A 19893-nucleotide genomic window follows, 5' to 3' on the forward strand; every position below is an offset into this window, starting at 1 on the left:
GAATCAGACTCCATCAGCATATCCCAGAATTCCACGCTGCGTAGGACCCAGAATCATCCAAGTTTTAGAATCAGTCAAGCCAAGTCTTCTCTCAGCCGACTCATTTGTGGATCTTCCAGTTCCTGAGGAGGTGAAGCTTCCAGGCTGGGGGGGTCAGAGAGGAGGTGGGCAGGTGGACAGGTTGGAGTTGCCCCCTGAAGGAGGAAGAAGAGGGGGAGGAGGAGGAGGAGGAAGTGGCCTGTAGGAACCTTCCTGCCCCCACCCTGCCCTCTGCCACCCACGCCTTCAGACCCGCAGCTGCAGACAGATACCCTGCAGAGGAGCACGGATAAGAGCGTTAAAGGCTTCACCAGACTGAGGCATAAAAACACAACATTTAGTCACATCATAATGAATCCTTACCACGCTGCAAAGTGAGACCATCTGTTAAATATAACGGATTGAAATGTTAGATTATATGAGGTGGAGATAATAGACCATTCAAGACTGTAGAGTACGTTGCAACAAACACAAGTCGTACTGGGCTACACACTAATGGTGAGTATTTGTCAGCTGCCTACACACAATGTTTGTCCACATTATGCATCTTTCAATCTTTAGTATTTGTTCTAAATGGAACAGATTCATCCATGCAGGTGGTATTGCCTCGTTGCACTGCCACTTACGTTAGCAAAGGACAAATGTAAGTTTCCTGATGTGTGCTTGAAGTAACACGTGTCGCTCGCTGTTGAGGTTTCAAGGTAAACTGGTCTGAAAATAGACGATTATCATACCCTGTATATTTGCTAATCTACAGTATTGATTTCTATTTTCTATTAGTTTTATTAAAAATAGATTTATTTCAAGTTTTTATGAAGTTTCATGCCTCTCAGGACATAATATTTTGTGAAATTATGATACAATGTTCGTTCAACTAAAACCCCTTTCTGTTTTCATTCTGTTAATTGTAACTGATAATAATGATGATAATTGTGTAATACCCAATGCCACCATACCCTGAAACTGACATATTTTCAGACATAGTTATCGTTAAATAAAAAAACTCATGCCACTGCATCCCTACTTCCTCTTTATGGATACTGTATTTACTGCTTGTGCAGTTAAAAAAAAACAGTTAAGTTGCGACAGGTGGGAAATAACTGGGTCGTGTTTTGGGGCTAATACATTACGCGATATCGGATCGTTGCATACACTTGTGTACTCACCATTACCTGATCTAACATTTTAGGTTCTATTGAAGTTTAGGAACAATCCTACCTAATTCAGACCCCAAAATGGAAAAAAAATGACTTTGACCATCATTTTTTTCCCGTTGTGAGAAGAAAAGTGAGTCTCATGCACTACTAGCACTTCAATAAAATCCCCAAATTCATGTGACATACTTGACGTTTGTGATGTTAGATGTTAGAGACAACATACGGTACCTCTGTTGCCTTTCCATGCACAGACAGCAGGCAGAGTGTGAGCCTCACTCCTGGAGCTCTGTCAGAGCCACACAGCATGCAGCTCTATCATCCTTACTCTGGGCCGGGCCGTCCACGCCGCCGCCGCCGGTCGTCATGCTGCGGCTGCGGCTGGTCAGCTTCTTCAGCTCACTGGCAAAGGAAATTACTTTCTTTTTCTCTTCCCGCACCACCTGGAAGCAGAAACAGAGTCATGCTACTGCAATATATAAACAGATGGAATGTGCATTTAGTTTTTTTTTTTTAAAGACACAATTTAACCTTTTTGTATCTAAACTTTTTTCTAGTGCTTCAATGTTTTCTCATACCCACTTCCTCTCTCACTCGGTCTCAATTATTTAAAAAAGCAACTTTAAAAAGTACTTAATAAATCTTTATTTAACAAGGCAGCTCATATAAACACATTCTTATTGTCTTGAGTGTAAAAAGAACGGTTGGCTCATAAATAATATAAATACTGACAGACATTCAACATAAAAACACAAGAAAAAGAAAAGCAGACTCACGGTAACACTTCATAGGGACACAGCAACAAAGCACACACAAAAGTTAACAAACAAGCAAAGCAGCATTAGGTTAGAAGCACATACAACGCATCATGCAGGTGTTAAAATACAATGGCAAGCACACAACAACATGGATTAATTGAGATGTGAATAAACAGTGCATTAGATACAGAGGCGAGCACATACAAAGTTAAAACATGAAGCCGTTTGTTTAACAATTTTAAGTGTTTTTACGAAATTACAAACAGGACAGTAAAAAAGTACAGAAAGATGCTCAAAAGAGGACATTGGGCAAATAAATATTAAATAAAAACATGGAAAATAAAAACTTATGAGGTGTCTAGCACTGAAAATCAGTCGGCGTGTTTAGAGCTACCTGCTCTTTGAGTTTAAGAATGAACTTCCCCGCGCCCCGCCAGCGGCTCTGAGCCTGATAGACACACTCTTGATCCAGCAGCACCCGCTGCAGAGGCTTGGAGGTGGAGGACTTCTTCGAGCCGGCGTCCTTTGTCACTTCCTCCACCAGGACGTAGTCACATGGATTCGGGTTGGATAGAATACTGTTGGAATACTTGGCCTTTGACAAAGTCTGGACAGGATGGAGAGAGAATTCAGCCACTTCAAAGTTCGTATACACTTCATGTCTTGCAAAGTAACAGCGGTGTATTCTTGACTCTCCTCACCTGCTGTATGACGTCCTGAGCAGAGCTGCAGCGCGGGGCCTTGATCACAGTGTGAGGCTGCTCTGGTGAAACTTCATGGACCTGGACAAAGAACATATCGTCCTCTACTCCTCCTCCCCCTCCTCCTCCTCCTTCTCTCCCTCCAGCAGTCACCTCCTCCTCTCCCTCCAGCACTGTGTTCTTCTCATTTAAGTTCTACAAGGACAACACCACATAGTAACGGTAAAAAACATGTTGCAGGACCCTAAAGGTAAGCCAGCATTTGATATTTAATGGCAGAAAATGTTTAATAAACCATTCATACCTATTAATAAGTGTATTTTATGTCAAAGCTACTCTCACATTTATAGCAATACTTCGATGAATGCCTTTGGGAAAGACCACCAAAACAACCACAAGGGGGAGCCAGAGTCCACATGATAGTTTGCACAAGAAAGTGACTCAGGAAGTACTATTATGTGATACAGTAGTAATGAAAGGTAGTTTTAACAGGTAATATTAACAAACACATTCAGATTAAAGTGCTCTAATCATTCAACAGATCAAAGTTAATACCAATAAAACAGACAAAATTCACAGCTCTTTGTTTGCTGATAAAATCCAATCTGAGGTCAGTTTAAATGTAGGTGTCTGTGTACCTCCTCTCTGGTTTTGAGGATGATCCTCCACACACATCCCTCCTCAGTGTTCCAGCTGGACACCACTCTGACCACCTCCTCTTCAAGCCCCAGAGGACGATGCTGAGCACAGCGCTTCACTTCGCTGCGCTCCTTCAACAGAGGGACCTTCTCCTCGCACAGGAAGTACTCTGATGGGTTTCCCGTTGATGCTACGACCTGTGGAGGAAGTGAGAGGAGGCACATTATATACGACTAAGGAAAAATCCCCAAGAAATGGACGTCTTATTTTCTGAAGTATTTATTTCTGAAGTACTGACTGTTTCCAGTAGCTGTCTGGCGGTCGTCTGCTCTGTGACACAGAACACAGTGAAGGGCTCAGGACCAGGAGCTCCATACACCGTCACTCTTTGCTGCTGTGACGCACGTTTCTCCTCTGAACTGAACAGCTGTGGAGAGAGCAGGACAGACGTGACATTTCTGCTTTATAAGTCTGTTTTCTGCTTAGAGAGCATTTTCAGTGGAAGAAGATCCTTTACTAAAGTAAAATATCAGTACTGCAAGTCCATAAATAAAGTACTGCATTCAAAACCTTACAAGAGTAAAAGAATGTGAGTATTATCAGCAGAATGTACTTAAAGTATCAAAAGTAAAAGTACTAATTCTGCATTAAAATGGTCAGAGTTTTACTATTATATATGATGTTTTTGGATTTTAATAATGTTGAATTCATGTGTTGCATTAACTGCTGTAGATGTTCAAGGTTGAGCTAATTTGACCTACTTTATGTACTATTCGGTAGTTTACAGCAATGCACCATATCACCATATGTTTGTAGCGTTCCCATCCTGTGACAGAAACAGCCCGTTTTCTGCTTTGTGACAATGCATTTTCCAGCTAATCTAAGAGGGTTTTAAAATTGTTTATTTTGTTTATTTATGAATTTTCTCAACACATAAAAGGAACACTTCATCCTTCAGTTCATCACAAACATTCAAAATCACCACATTCGGTGGAAACTAGAAAATAAAATGTTCTCAGACAAATGTAGAGGAGTGAAGTTGCATAAAATGGAAATACTCAAGTATAGTACTTAGTAACATTCCACCACTGGCATTTTTGCATTACCATCGACTCCATTTAAAGAATAACAAAAGCTGATGCCTTTAAGCAGGTTTACAGGCTTTAAAGGTATAGTGCAGTATTAACACTGCAAGAGCACAACTTGAGGCAATGACAAGTCTTACCAGTGATGAGGGAGTAGCAACTCCTGAGGGACCTTCCTCTATTCTGCGGCTGTAAATGAACAAGCTTGACACTTCGAGAGATTCATTATGTTGTGTCCTCAACTGGATGTGTCTATAACCTGAAACATAACAAGAAGAAAATAGATTTTTACACTGACACATGACAAAACACAAGCCTCTGTTGGTTAGTAAAACAGATCTCACTCAAGTTTATCTTTTGTTATCGCTCAAGACATTTTCATAGATATTTTCTGGTATTTTTCTGAACTGAATGAATCTGAGCACATCGCTATTCACTGCAGATGCTAATTGATTTTTTTTACAGGTGCTCATGCTGACTCTGGTCAGAACAAACTCCCATCTACAGCTTCGAAGCATCCTTTCTTGACGTCTCATCTGTTATGTCGTACCTGGCTTGAGGGCCTTCAGAGGCAGTGTCCTCTGTGCTGTAGTCTGGGAACTGTTGTTCTCCACGACGGCAAAGCGCAGGAAGCACATCTCTTCAAAGTGCATGGTGAACTGAAAGTGCTCGCTCCACATGGGGTTGAGGGTGTTGCGATGGATGGGTTTGGTACGGAAGTGGCAGCTGTCGACGGGCATGCCAAGAACGTCGACCTCGAGACAGGGGCTGCCGGCAGTGTTACCGGGACAGACGTTCTGACCAGAGATTATCTGAGAGAAGACAGGAGAGGTGTGGTGATTAATGAGTCACACCATGTGTGAACAAAATTCTCAGTTAAGATTATTTTTTACACGGCATTGATCTTATTTTCAGGTCATTGGATGAAGCAGGCTGGAGAGGCCAAACAACAGTGAAGTCACTCTGACCTGCCAACTAAAACTCAGTCTCACCTTCTTTCAGTCTCTTTCTCACACACACATACAGACTAACACACAGGTTTTATGAGTGTGACATCATCCTTCTGTATATACTGCTGGTTTGACCAGATCAGTGGTCTTGTTACTTCTGAGAGCATGAGAGTGGATTATCTGAACCTAACAGACAAAGTGGACATGTTGCATTGCAGAGCTTTTATGAGTTGCTGTTCTCATTCACTGTTATATTGAATTGACTGGGTGGTCTGGGTGGTTCATAACTGTCAAACAGGGAAAGTGTACACAGACCACTTCACAATAAAACTGTCCAAACACACCTTAATGGGCCTAATATGAGTACTTAGGAGTGTGTGTTTGGAGGAATGTCCAGTCATAACATCGGTGCAGTCATTGCAAGTATGCTAATACAGAATTTCAGAAACTGCACCAACATGCAACAAATATTTTGGGGCAAATCAAACACTTGTAGTTCTGATTGATGAAAGAAAGATATTGAAAAATACACTAATAGACAGGAAGCTATAGGTGTGAGGATAAAAGTGTAGAGGTTGGACTATTAAGGGTTAAGTGATCTTCCACTCCGCTCCATTACTCACAGTGAGGGAATAGACGGCGGGGCTCATTCTCTCCACGTCCCTCTCCATCGGACAGAACTGCTGATAGAGCGGACAGCTACGGTCCCACAGCACTGCTGGCTTCAGGACGTAGCCGCAGCCCCCGTTGGCCTCAAACAAGGCTGAGTTTAACTGCATGGGCAGGTCTGTGAGGGCGAAGAAAAGGACAGGAAAAGGGATTGAGATAAAAGCATCAAAAATAGCTAGAACTAAAAATTTCAACTTCACCTTGAGGGTATTAAAGACAAAGATTATCCAGTTTGAATATTGTTAAGTGCAGTGATTTTTCCTGTTTGACCAATTCGAATTTTGAGTGTCGTATAAACAAATCTTGCACATCTGAATGTACATAACTGGGTGATCGTGTAAACTTTGATTCCAAATGGAAAAAAACATGATTTGGGAAGCAGAGACAGAAAAAACATGAGGGGAGGAGTGAAATAAAGAAAAGTACAAAGAAAGGAAGGGAATAATATGATATATAATATGCTTTTTAGAGAAAAATAGCTTAATCTTTTAGAGCTCAGACAGCGAACACAGACGTAAATTGAGAGAAGAGAGAAAAACGAGCAGTGGAGCACTATTTGGCAAAATAAAAAATCACTTTATCTGTTACTTTTTCAAAGATATAACAAAAACAGACTCCTCATACTGTACAGCACTCACTCACTTAGATTTGAAGCCTTTCAGACAATTTCAAGGCTTTGCAAGGTTGTAAAATAAAAAAAAAACATTTTAATGCGGCAGAGACCTCTGAGTAGAACTGAATATACTCCTCAGTCATCTCTCCTGTATCTTTCGCCAACTTAAAATAAAAAAGAACTTGGTAGTGTTGTTTGCTTGTGAGTGAAAAACAGCATCTCTCCAAGCCGTCCTCACCATCAGTCTGATAGTTCAGTGCCACCAGCTGAATCCCGTGCAGCCAAAACAGCATAGGGTTTGGGTTTGTCGAATCGATCCTGGTGGCTGCTGGGTAAGTCCTGAGCAGCTGGCACGCCGTGTGCTGGATCAGCTTCTGAGAGTAACGCCGGCAGAGGCGCTTGGCGGCGTTCTCGTTGACGGAGGAGATGTGGTAGCACTTGGGCGTGCGGATTATGGCGCTGAGAGAGGTGGGGGGGTTGAGGATCGGAGACGTCTGCTGCTCCTCCCAGCTCAGCCGCTCAGCGCCACCTAGAGGGAGGACAGAGAGAGAGAGACGGAACATTTGATTCCTCAATCTGCTTCTTGCATTGAGTTATGTGGTCCTACATGAAGTCATGGTAAGAGCAGGTCTGAGCACCAATCAGGATTAAGCCTCACGTTATTTTTATTTTTTTTTTTTTGCATTTTTAAATGCAATTTCAATAGGTTCCATGTCATGTGACCCACCTGTTGGTATCTGTTCCCTGGTCACATTTAAAAACTCTTTTCCTATCTTTCCAAAGGTGAGTGCACAAACTGTACGCTAGCCTTTGCCACCTTGTCTGGAAAAATTTCTGGTAAAAACCACCAGTAATTATCCCGATTTGTTTCATTTATTTTATTACAGCTTTTTTTTGCACGCAAAAGACAGACAATTAAGAATTTTCAATTCTATTCTATTCTGTATATCTGTGAAACACACATAAAAAACTGACAATGCATATATTGATACATCGTCTTTCCATTACGACCCCTAGCACCTGCGTACCTTTCCCAGGGGTGCGGTTCTGGGTCATGACCTCCCCTGTTGCGCTGCTGCGAGCGGGAGCTGTGCCAAATATGGACTTCCTGCTCTTCCCCCGGTCCTTCCCTCTGCCAGAGCCGGCCGGAGACAGTGTGGAGAGGCCTGTGTTCCCAGACAGAAGAAAGTGGTCAATAATGTTGCACAGACAGACTGGAGACACCGCGCTCATGACATCATCATAATCTGTCTCAATTAGTTTCTCAAAATCCTGAAATCATTTTCTCTATTAAAAACAACTGTCGCTTTCTATCATAATGAGGAAGCTGGTCATCTCCCTCCCTCCCAGGCGTCCCTCCAAGTGCATTTCTTTATAATTAATTTACAAAAAGTGTTTGTGAAAAAGGATTCTTGTTCTGTGAAGAATTCCATAAGAAACATAACTGATGAAAAATGATATGCAAATAGATGCTTCCAGTGTTCTTTGCAAAGGTTTTGTACATTAATCAAAATACAACTTATTAAATTACTATCATTAAATTTAACACATTTAAACACTGTAACTCTTGCTGTTTCTTGTTTGTTGTTGAATATCATCTCTTATCCAAAAAAATAAATGAGATCAGACATTTGCAATGTATTTTTCTGAATGGTGTTTTTTTTTTTAATGATGATTTAATGTTTGTAGACACATTCTAAGAAGTAAAATGTCTGTCAGCAGCCACTTCAGACAGCAGACGGCAGCAGCCAGTCTGCTGTCTGTCTGTCAGAAGTGGGCCACTTTCCACGGTCTATCATTCTCTGATCTCAGGTCACTGAAAATAGTATACAAATAAAATACCAAGTGGAAACACGGCAAGGTTTATAAGGGCAAATGTCATGCAAAGAAAAGAGGAAACAAGCAGAGAAGAAGACACTTGAGGGAGGAAAGGGGAGATGAGAGGTAGATATTTAAGGAACATAAAGAAATAACAGAGATAAATGGAAGTAGGGATTGAAGATAGATCCCAATAAAGAAGACATAGGAGAACTTTAATGGGGGTACAAGAAAAGTCAAGCATACTGAACTGCTTGACACAGAGCATTTTATGTATTTAAAATTAAATCCATATTCTCATTTTAACATATAAGCTCATATTAAGACAGTTATAAATGGAAAAAAGAGGGGGTAACGTGACAAAGGAACCTGGGATACTACTGTAACTATACTCTAGGAAATCCCAAAAACATTTCCTGAATGTACAGTATGTAACAACGCTGCTGTTGTTATGCTGCTCTGGGACTGACAACACAATGAAGTAACCCCATCTTTCCCATGGGGGAGAAAAAGGATTCATCATCTTAGTGGGTGTCCTGTGTGGGAGAGGAATGGAGTGTAACGTACTGGGATATTAAATGTCGTGCAATGAGAAAAATTCAAAAAACATGGGGAAAGGTTTGACCTCCTAAATTTAACATGGGAGTGGAAGACAGAAAAAATGAGATAATGATACCATGACAGACATAGGAGAGGAGAGGGGGGGAAGAAAGATTTCAACGAAGAATGATTCACTTTGCGGTGGGAGAGGAAGCCGTGTAGGACAGGAGGAGAAGATGTATGTGAAAATGAAAAGAAATAGAAAGAAAAAGAAACGTGTGTCACAAAGAAACTGAAATATTCTCTACCAGGGAATTTCACAGCCTGGCAGTAGATTATGAGGTCGGATAGCTCCTGGGCGATCTGTCGACTCTCCTTCTTGTTCTGAGGAAGGTAGAACTCCTCGCCCAGCTCCATGTCAAACACCTACAAGTGCAGGTAGAGACAGGACAGGGAAAACATGGTTTTACTTGAAGAGACAGTTATGTACTGTTGCAGTGGTACATAACTGTACTTAGCCTCCATGCCAGATTGCTATCAAAAATGTCATACTTTTACATCATCTTTTTCATTGAATCTGACCATTTATTTTCCTTTTTAACCTATTTCAGTTGACTTCAACATATTTGCAAGTCTTTGATTTATCTGCCAGCAAAATAATCATGTAATTAAAACCAAAATAAATGATTTATAAGCACTGGCTTGATGCAAACAGCCAAAATACCCACTGGCACAGAGTAGATGTTAAATATTTTTACACTTATCAGTTTAATACTTTAGTTCCTTACCTTTCCTTTGCTCTGCGTAGTACTTTCTGACTTCTTCATTCTCTTTGGTATTTCATCTACAGGTTGCTCTTCTTTGTCTGCTGAGCTCTTCCCCTCTGGCTTGTCATCCAGGATGTTATCTATGAGAAATACAGTGAATTATAGTAGCTCCCAGCAGAAAAGGTCTGACGGAGCACACAGGAGCTCAGGAAAAATGTTTTATTGGGTGAATCAAGTGTCAGAAACAATGATTTTGAAGCATATACAAACTGCAAAAGTAGTCATGCTTGAGTGTGACAGGTTGAGATACCTGTCAATTAAGCAAGCATGCCCACACATTTACCTTAATTTCTACTTAAGACATATTTCTTTATGACTGCAATTTCTGTCATATCCAATCCAAAATGGATTGTTAGTAATAACAACAGCACAATATTTCATCCAGGAGGCTAAAACTGCCCCGATGAAGACATAGCCTGGATTTTAAATTTATTTGCTAAATAAAAATTGTGCATTGGAGTTAGTGTGACAGTAGCTCTTGATGCACTGTATTTTAAGGAGGATAAGTAAAGGATAAGTTCACCCGAAAATTAAAATTCAGTCATTATCTGTTCACGCTCATACAGATGGAAAGTCAGATGAAGTTCTATAGTCTACAAAATATTTCTGTAGCTTCACATAAAAACAGTGTTGCAGCATTCTCCGAAGCAATCTTCACAGTAGCTGCTAAGCTAAATGTGTTAGCGCAGACCTTGCTTAAAGTGGGTGCACAAGCTTAACCACGCGTGAGTTTAAATAACGGTTTTGCAAATTCTTTCCAGATGATTTGTGTACCAGATCTTTCCATTGGCATGAGGAGTAGAAAACAACATTTTTGGGTGAAATCATCCTTTAAATCACGAGACAAGACATTTGAGAAGCCGTATATTTTACATCTTGGAATCTTACTTCTTGTAGAAACAAAGGCTGACTTTGTGTTTCAAGAGATAAGTTGGGTTTTTCTTGTTAAAGCAACATTATGGCATTTATGTGTGATTGTGATTATGTGTGATTTGGAGCCCCCCACAGTTTCTAAGTGTAACACCACTTTCGTATACAAATCCCAGGTCTGTAACAATATGTCAGACGTAATTAACAAGACACCATTAACATGGCTGTTATTTTAAGCTACAAAGTTACATAATGTTGCTTTAAGTTTAACAAAGTCAGAGCATTGAGTTACCACTGGAGTTAACTGCAGCTTAAAGGTACTTCGGCATTAGCTCCAGTATTCAACCATTATGTTTGGTGTTTTTGATGAGGTACGCCTTTAAAAGGGCCACAGGTGGGGACAATTACACAATAATTATAAACAGAAAAGCAGTTATCTGTATCTCTAACTACTTGCAGATCCCATGAGTAAATTCCCAAGCCAAACACCAACAAAGGCCCCTCCCTCACTGATACTCAAAGCAATGTCTATCAACTGTAAACAGGAGGAACAGTAGGGAGTTCTTCCCTTTGCTCCCGTTCCTCCTACACATTCATTGCAGCCAAAAACACAGTCAGAAACATATCAGCTTGAAAGTGCAGAAGCTTTTTATCACAGAAAACTTGTTTGATTCCTGCCATTTGGAATATCTTCATTAGAAACGGGCTTTGGCTACAGAGGCGACCCTGAAAGTCATCCTGTAGACAGTAGCCAGAGAAGTGAGTTGGACCAGACTGTGACATGAGATGGTGGCAACTTGGCAATTTAGTGCTCCGGTGTTTGTATTTACTGGGGCATGTAAGGTGGAGTGTGCTTAATGTATTCCCTGCTAGATTAAAATTAACTACTTTCTAAGATTTAGATTCAAGAAATGGTTTTCTAAAAGGTCCATGACCGGTTAGATCTTTTGCCGGGGACAAGCAGAGGGCAGGGATTAGGAGAGAGCAGAGCTGGGACTGGGACCGGGACAGGGTGGTTTCCCTGGTCTGTTGTTTAGTGTGGGGGCAGCGTAGGGCCTGAGAAACCAGATGGCTTTGTTTTGTTTCCCTGATGAGCCTGCCCAGCCACTGGCGAGGTCACAGACAAATACAGTATGAAGGAGAGGGGGGCCATGTGTTTGTGAGAGAAAGAGAAACCATACAGACAGTGTTTTATTGTTAAAATACTGACTGAAATAAATCAAACTTAACTTCTGATGTCTTTCAAGGACAGTCAATTTAGAGGTAGACAGTATGTCCCATCCTGCCCTGACTCTGGTTTGTTAAATTAAGTTAAACAGCGTGACTATAAAACATGTAAAACATGTTGTCACACAAGCAGGCAAAACACAAAGGCACAAACACAACACAAGCACGATTATCATTTAAAAACAACATCCAGGTTACTCTAAAAACAGTCTTCACAGTAAAGAATTTGATTGAGCAGTAAGTAATTCTGGATGTTGAATACACACAGTCACAATATTAAAGACTTCCGCATGGCACAAAGAAAAACTGCTGTAGCGAAGCTGGGCGTTAAGAACGCTTGTTGTATTATTGCAATTACACAATGGTGATAAAACAAGGGAACATCATAACAAACGCTCCTAATGTTACCAACCACCCACTGCTAGCACTTTAGCAGAGATAAATATGCTCTGATGGCACCCTGTTGTGATTCTAAACCCATTATGAATGAGAGCAATCATAAAGTAGAGTCTTCGGTGCTGATGTCAAATGTCTGCAGAATGCACATGCTTACAGCTACAGTGGAGAGCGCTCAGCATTACCACATTAACTATATCTCAAACTGTCAAACAAAACGACCTCTATAACATTTTTTACGATCAAATGCACCAGAGGAAATTATTTTAATTTACTTAACTGCTACTTACCACGAACAACAGATAGCTACGGTGCTGCAGAGCATTATGTGACGTCCACAATCAGCAGAAAGCTAGCAGCGGTTACAGTATGCGGGCACATACAGAACGATGCAGATCACTATTGCACTTCTACATACAAGTGTTTCCTCTGTAGTTATTCTGCAGTGGTAGTGGTAGCAAGAAGAATTGCAGCAAGAATCACAATTTCCCCTTAAAACTTAATTACAGTCGATTTATATGTAGAATTTTAAGAGGCCATTTTAAGATACTGCGAATAAAAACTGATCAGTGAAACACCACCAACTACCACCGCAATACACAGGTAGATGGAAACACTGGTACATAGAGAGGCACATCCGAGCCGTGCATTTACCTTCCAGGCCATACGAGGCAGTAGAGGCTGTGAGGACATCAGCTAAGTGGAAAACAGGCAAGATCAAACAGGAAAGGAGCGAAGTGAGAACAGTGTGTCAACTTAAAGAGAGACTTGAGTGTTAAAAAAAAGTGAGACAGAATAAAAGTGTGCACAGAAACTGATTCAAGGGTTACAACAAAAGTTACAACAAAATTTTGAGTTTTTTATGTTAGTTTTGTGCTGTCTTTTCCTCTTCTTTAAGTTCTCCTTACCATCTGATAGAGACTCGTAGTCATAGTCATACTCGTCTTCTTCCTCCTCCTCTTCCTCAGTATTGTGGGTGCCAGGTGAACTAGCCCCAGGTGACCCATTGCTAGCCTGGGCCTGCATGTGGGCCAGCTGGTGAGCCTGTGATTAAAATATTGTTAAGTAATCAGAAAGTGTTACAAAGTAGAACTACTATTCACAAAGACATACCTATATCTGACGTATGAGCCATTAGCTGTAAATATACAAGCTCTTATCTGCAGAAGTACTAAAGTACCAGGTTATGTGTGATGAAAATGGCGTGATGGGCACATTAGCATCTATTATTTATGTGTGACAGCACTCCATAAACACTGTTAAATATTGAATGTGCTGATGTGATCTGGAAGGCCACTTAAAGGAAGCCTTATACGAAATATAAATTATGTACATGTTTATATACGTGCATGCATTTGTACAGGAAGTCTTTATTTCTTCTCAACCTTCTGTTTGAGGATGTCCACCGGTGCCTGGTGTGCTTTGAGCTTCTTGTTCTTGAGGAGGATCCTCCCCCGCAGCTGCAGCGGCGACGGCAGGTGAGGGTCATCGCTGAAGTCACTTTCAAAGAGGAAGCGCGTAACGAGACGTTCCCCGAACACCGTCTAATGAATAAATATTTAAACGGGACAGACGAGACGTCAATAAATCACGTCTAGTAATCTGACCAGAATGTACTGTCAATTGAGAGGAGGAGGAGAGGAAAATCAAAAGTGCTTTCATCAACACAAAACAACATTGTAAACAAACAAGCCTGTGGTGACATAAGCTGTCCAGAGGCACAGGGCTATCTGAACATGAAAGACTTTTCTTTATCAAGCCACTCAGAAGTCAGTCTCCAGGGAGGAAAGCATGTTGGGAATTTTTTGTTAGATGAAAGAAAGATGATATTCCATGATGTATCTGTCATGCCCATATATGTGCGGCCTTTAGAATATAACTTTAAAAAAGAAGAAGAAAGGGACAGTTGTAACCTGAAGATTAGAAAAGCAAGCCTCTGGCTGGAGGTCTGCCAGTTTGAATGCCCACAGCAGCTGAAAAAATCTTGGGAAATGCTTGAGCGGAGTGCTACTCTTACTCAGTAAGTGTTCTTAGAAGTGCCACTGAGGAACACTTGAGGTTGTACTGGAAACTAGACTACTGGAAGGTGTAGGTGCATTTAATTCACAAAATATACAGTAGGTATCACTGAATAAGGTGCATGTGTGCTTATTTTATATATACTACGTATAAAACTTTCTATAAGCCACACATGGAAAACATACACGACTATAGACACTGATAAGAAAAGTCATCTCTCGTATAGTTTCAGACATATCTGTTGCCATACCTTGAAGATTTCAGCCATCTTGCGTTGCTGTGGGAGCGAGCAGTGGTTCTCTATGGACAGGATGACGGGCATGTCAGAATTGACAAATGCAGACCGGTTAACTGCCTCCACCACATCCTGGAAGATCATGGGAGAGATTTAATTCGTAGAAAAGGCACTCCAAGTCAAATAAAAGTCAATTAAACTCTATGAAAACAAATACTAATGAGATTAACTCAAACAGCCCTAAGATACAGCATCAAATAAAATATAGGTGATGGGAGCTCTGATCAGTCAAACATAAAATATACAGTATTGATAAGGACTTCAAAGACTGACATCAGTTCTAAAAATTCACATTTGTTTGGTTTCCTGAATGGACAGATTTTCTGCCTGGACTACTTTTGTCAAAATAAATACGTCATACTACAGTTCAGTTTAGTGAGGCATGGAAGGAGAAAGTAAGGAGAGCCTTTATATGCATTTCTAACCTTAAAGGGTATCTTAGTAGTGAGTGTGTGTCCATGATATATGACTGGCATGCCATCATCTCCATCCCAACAATCTAACTCAACGCTCCTGCAGCCTTGCAGCAGCACCTGGAGAAAGATAACATCCAATATTCAAACACGAACACACAAGCTTAACAAGAGTTACGGGACTGCATTAAATAAAAAACTGCTCTCTTACTTGACTGTAAAGCTCAACAGAGGACTCTCCTTTGAGCTGGTGTCCAGTCAGATAAGTGTTATGAGAAGACTCGATGTAATAGTAGGACAGAGGGTACTGCAGCTCCTCGGGGTTCATCTGGGATTCCTCATTACGAGAGGCGAAATTCTCCTTATCCATCAGGAACCTGGTATGGAGGGGGGCTGGTTAGCAGGCTATGACTAAGATTTTAAGTGCTGTATCATAGGCAACTCCATTTGTTTCAGTTTCTTGAAGACGTTTCACCTCTCATCCAAGAGGCTTCTTCAGTTCTAACTAACTGGAGTATGCAGGCTTTTAAACTTGAGGACATCATCTTGGACTAAACAACATTCTTTTTCTCTTTTTTCAACAATTTTCTGACATTTTACAGACCAAACAACTAACCGATTAATCAAGAAAAAAGTCAACAGATTAATCAACAATGAGAACGACTGTTTATTGCTGCCTTACAGCTGCTGTTTTATGATACAGTATTTAATGTATTTCATTAACTCATGTTATTCTTTAAATGATTATGCAGTTTATTTTCAAACATTTATAGAAGTTTTTACTCTACCTTGCAAAGCCTTCAAATGACATCCAACCCATTTGTCTCATGCTTGATGAGGGCTCAAATTTCTGCAAGAGAATAGCACCAAACAATGAATTACCATTATTGATTTAAAGTCCCTTTTCCTCCCTTATGTCTCAGGTTTCTTTCATCCTTATTCTATTAATTCATGTGGTGAGATCAAAAATCTATACCAGGCATTTCCTCATCCACTACATGTCCATCTGCTCTCCTTCCATTTCATGTTAAATAAGGCTCCACACTCTACCTGTATGATGCTGAGAATCTCGTCGTAGCTCAGGTGCTCCCTCTGACAGTTGACTAGAAAGTCGTTGAGCTGAGGGATAGCCAACCCCAAGACGCCTAGAGATGCGTTTTCCACTCCAGTTCCATTGGTCACGATGCTGGCTGCTGCGATGGCGTCTGAGATCTGCTTCTGGTTTTCAGACATTTGCTGCCTCGTCCGGATAAACAGGCCGAGATCAGAACCATTGCGGGTTAATAAGTCTGGAGAGGAGAGGAAGAGTCAGGCGAGAGGGAACCCTTGCAGTATATAAATGAATACAACTGTTTGATCTTTTACCAAGGTCTGGCTGTAGTCCTGTGTCTTTGTCGTCTATCGTGAGGTTGGTGTAGAGAGGAGCAGACTCTTGACTTGAGCGACTGCAGGGGACAGCAAAGGTGTCAAACAGCTCCTTTAGGTCCTTCCTGCTTCGGATACTGTGGAGGAAACAACACAGAGAAGATTATAGACTCATTTTAGCCACTGTAGATTGATAAGCATTTCAGGATTTAATTTAGAGGATATCAACAAACCAAAGACAAATTTGTGGAGGCCTTGTGTAAGCCAAAAGCCTTGTTGAAGACAAAATAAAGGTGATCTCTGTTTCATCTGCATTTCTTTGAAAGGCCTGATTAAAAGTCACATTTATAGACTTTCATTCAACAAACAACCTCTCTAAGTTGTGACATTTTGTTTTCTTGTCAAGGCAGGCATCATTTGTTTGTATTTTGTTTTGCTATACCTTGTATGAGCTCTTCTCAATGTTCTTAATAACAAACTGATGCAAGAGTGAATGGTTGAGTTTTCAAATATCTAAATGTAATATAACTCTACCATCTTTGGAAAATAAGCAGGATTTCTGAGAGGCTGATCTGCTGAAGCGCTGTACTTCCATTTTCTCTGTCTGGCTGAGCAAGAATTTAAAAGGAAACTGCTGGGCAGCAGATGAGAGGACACACTACAATCTAAGAAATGTAGGAGGATTGGTATGAGAATAATCCACTGCTTTCCATTGCTTATCAAGGCAAAACATTGTTTCCTTTCATTTGACAGGGAAAAATAATATAGAAGCTAAATATTATAAAGAGAAGAATGGTTGGGAAGGCATGATAACCTTGAGCAGCATTTTTTGAATGTGTTTTATTCATGGTGTGTTCAGCTGCTATTGATAAAAACAGCAATTATATAACAAAAGAGATGAGATGGCAAAAAATTCTTAACAGAACATGTACAATATACATACAGGACATTGCTGAATGTTGGATGATTATGTATAACCAGAAAAATGTGTTTCATGACTAAAAATTCCAAATAAACAGGATCTTGTAGAATAAATGTTGGTATCTACCTGAATGACTTGAAGAGCTCAACAAACTCAATGAAGCTCATCGTGCTGTCAGAGATCATGAGGTTCTGGAAGCCTTTGAAACAGCCTTTACCGCGGCCGTGCCACGACCTGCTGCTCCAGGCCCTACAACCCGCAAAGAAAAGGTAAAATATCAAATCATTAGATGTCAGACTTTCACACTGCTAGTCTTCTTATACAGTGCAATCATAGTCATACCCTGGCTGTGCCTTGGCCGATCCTGAGAGGATCGGAGAGGACTGCGGACGGGTCTGGTTGGACCCCGCCATGCTGGAGGAAGAGGAGGAGGAGGAAGAAGAGGCTAGCAATCCAGGGCTTTTATTGGATGAGAGGGAGAAGGGTCCAGGGAAGCTGTCCTCTGTGGAGGCAAAGAGGAATGAGGGTAAATAAAAACATACAGATAAGGAAAGCATCACAGGAAAAAATCTGTTAAGACCCGAATGCCCTGTTGGGACTGTTCTGGTCTTCAAATTAGGTTTTGTGTAGTCTTTTGAGTAAATACCTCACTTTGTTTCATAATAATAATTCGTAATAGCGCCGTAAAATATCACCTGGATCTTCTTGGTCGATGCTGTCAGACTCTGGTCCATTTCGATAAAATCCCTCCTTACAGCTCCGCGTTTTCCTGGAAACCATCTCGTCATCTGTGGCATCCCCACTGTCTCCCTGTGTTTGTGTGTAAACACACATGATAACAAAGTTAGTAGGTGTAACAAGGAGTATATCAATTCTTCTCCTAACGGTTGTATCATGAGAGAAAAGAGCAGCAAACAGGGAGTTCTGTCAGGGCTCTCAACATGTTAAAGTGGTGGTATAGTGGTAGAAATCCCTTCTACCACCGCAAAGAGTACAAATTAAAATTGTGCATTTAAGTCAAGTTAAATTAGGTCTACACATAAAACAAACAAAAAATTGTAATCATACACAAAAACAGCAATAGCACTACTACACTATGTACTGACCCTGACAAGGACCTTCTTCTTCTTCTTGGTCTTATCATTGATGCTCAGAGGGCTGTTTTTCTGGCCGCCAGGTTTTTCCACCCCGCCTGTACCCATGTTCCACCTCCGCCCACCAAACAACTCAATGGCATGGGCCAGTGTAGGGCCTTCGTACCTGCCATCCTCCTAACAGAGACAAGCACACAGACACACAGGATTAGATGGACATGAAGGGAGATCTGCAAGAATATCTTGAAACCTTGATGGAAAAGGTTTACCTGATACAAACTGACATACTGCCTCCTCAGCCACTGCAACCTTTGGTCAGGAAACTTCTTCAATTTTCTGGTTGCATTAACCAGCTCTGACAGGCCCTTATGGAGCATTCGTGCAGTGTGGTTGGGCGCCACGAAGTGCAGGAGTCTAAGGAGATTAGTTAAAATATTTAGTAAACATTGAGGTGTTGTACTGATGTACCAGTGTACAATGATATTCAAAGCAGAATGCTGGCTGCAACAAGGGACAAACCTGTTGTCGGTGGTACTGAGACCGTAGAGGAGGCTGAGACCGTTCTCCTCCACGGTCATCTGGCTCAGCTTGTTTTGCAAACATACAGCATGAACATCCACGCCCTGATGACCCAGGAAAACTGCCTGCACATTCATATAAAGACAATATAATTGAGTGCAATCTAACTCGTGTCCAACATAAAACTGGTTACTAATCCTACACTACAATCCTAATATTCTTCCAGTGCATGTTAGACAATTTTGTGAGCATTTCTGGCATTTAGAGAAAAAGCTAAATATTTATAATTTCTTACTTCAAATACGTTTAAAATTCAACACTACATTGAAAACAAGTAAAGATTTGCACAGTGTAAATACCAGATTAATATTGGGGGTATTTTTTGCCAACAAACCTTCACCACTCCCAGGTCCAGAAGGCCCTCTGCTAGTCCCGCCACTACAGTTTGTCCTAATCCCAGCGGCGGCTCTGTGGGAGAAGCACCTCCGCTCTGAGGCTTACCTGCAATAAATCAACACATTTATGATATGATGATATGTAGTAGGACATAGACAAGACATAGGAAATTGAGCAGGTTGTACACAAATGCACACATTTACAACCAGTTTAAGTTGTGTGTCTTACAAAAAGATATTGTGCTTACCTACTGTAGATAACCATTACAATATATTTGAAACACAATGCAGGAAATATGATTTTTTTAATATATATTTATATATATATAGTGGGTGTCTGTTTTCCATTTGTTTAAAGTGTAGTAATGAAAGATGAAATGGGACTTGGCTCCATGAGATATAAACATCCTAAAATATACCAATAAATCTTTTCAGCAGGTCTTTCAAGTTCATCTGAACACATTCCCCGATACTGAACAAACCCCACAGTCCTAAAAGACCCTAAACTATCTTACTGCTCGAAATTATATACAGTAGATATAGAATATAAAAAAAGTCTGGATAATATGAACCCCAGATAACAAG

The 19893-nt window shown here is 40.8% G+C and overlaps 1 protein-coding gene across 1 annotated transcript in view; it reads right to left on the minus strand.

Moving 5' to 3' along the window:
- Positions 1–243: 243 nt before the first annotated feature.
- The window catches only part of plce1 (phospholipase C, epsilon 1), a 78056-nt gene continuing 58406 nt past the window's right edge, over positions 244–19893 (minus strand). Inside the window, exons 18-45 of the mRNA XM_073489493.1 lie at positions 19308–19414; positions 18914–19038; positions 18664–18808; positions 18407–18571; positions 17996–18110; positions 17643–17802; positions 17427–17549; positions 16379–16515; positions 16064–16302; positions 15802–15863; positions 15225–15390; positions 15026–15133; positions 14556–14672; positions 13672–13830; positions 13195–13330; positions 12941–12982; positions 9755–9873; positions 9275–9392; positions 7637–7774; positions 6847–7137; positions 5950–6113; positions 4927–5188; positions 4517–4635; positions 3590–3718; positions 3291–3488; positions 2653–2847; positions 2346–2558; positions 244–1636 (exon numbers count right to left, since the gene is read on the minus strand). Of these exons, the coding sequence (XP_073345594.1) occupies positions 1469–1636; positions 2346–2558; positions 2653–2847; positions 3291–3488; positions 3590–3718; positions 4517–4635; positions 4927–5188; positions 5950–6113; positions 6847–7137; positions 7637–7774; positions 9275–9392; positions 9755–9873; positions 12941–12982; positions 13195–13330; positions 13672–13830; positions 14556–14672; positions 15026–15133; positions 15225–15390; positions 15802–15863; positions 16064–16302; positions 16379–16515; positions 17427–17549; positions 17643–17802; positions 17996–18110; positions 18407–18571; positions 18664–18808; positions 18914–19038; positions 19308–19414 (4220 nt within the window). The 3' untranslated portion in view covers positions 244–1468. The remainder of the gene's footprint in view (positions 1637–2345; positions 2559–2652; positions 2848–3290; positions 3489–3589; positions 3719–4516; positions 4636–4926; positions 5189–5949; positions 6114–6846; positions 7138–7636; positions 7775–9274; positions 9393–9754; positions 9874–12940; positions 12983–13194; positions 13331–13671; positions 13831–14555; positions 14673–15025; positions 15134–15224; positions 15391–15801; positions 15864–16063; positions 16303–16378; positions 16516–17426; positions 17550–17642; positions 17803–17995; positions 18111–18406; positions 18572–18663; positions 18809–18913; positions 19039–19307; positions 19415–19893) is intronic.

This window comes from Pagrus major, chromosome 20 (assembly GCF_040436345.1).
Source record: "Pagrus major chromosome 20, Pma_NU_1.0".
In the NCBI taxonomy this organism is placed as follows: domain Eukaryota; kingdom Metazoa; phylum Chordata; class Actinopteri; order Spariformes; family Sparidae; genus Pagrus; species Pagrus major.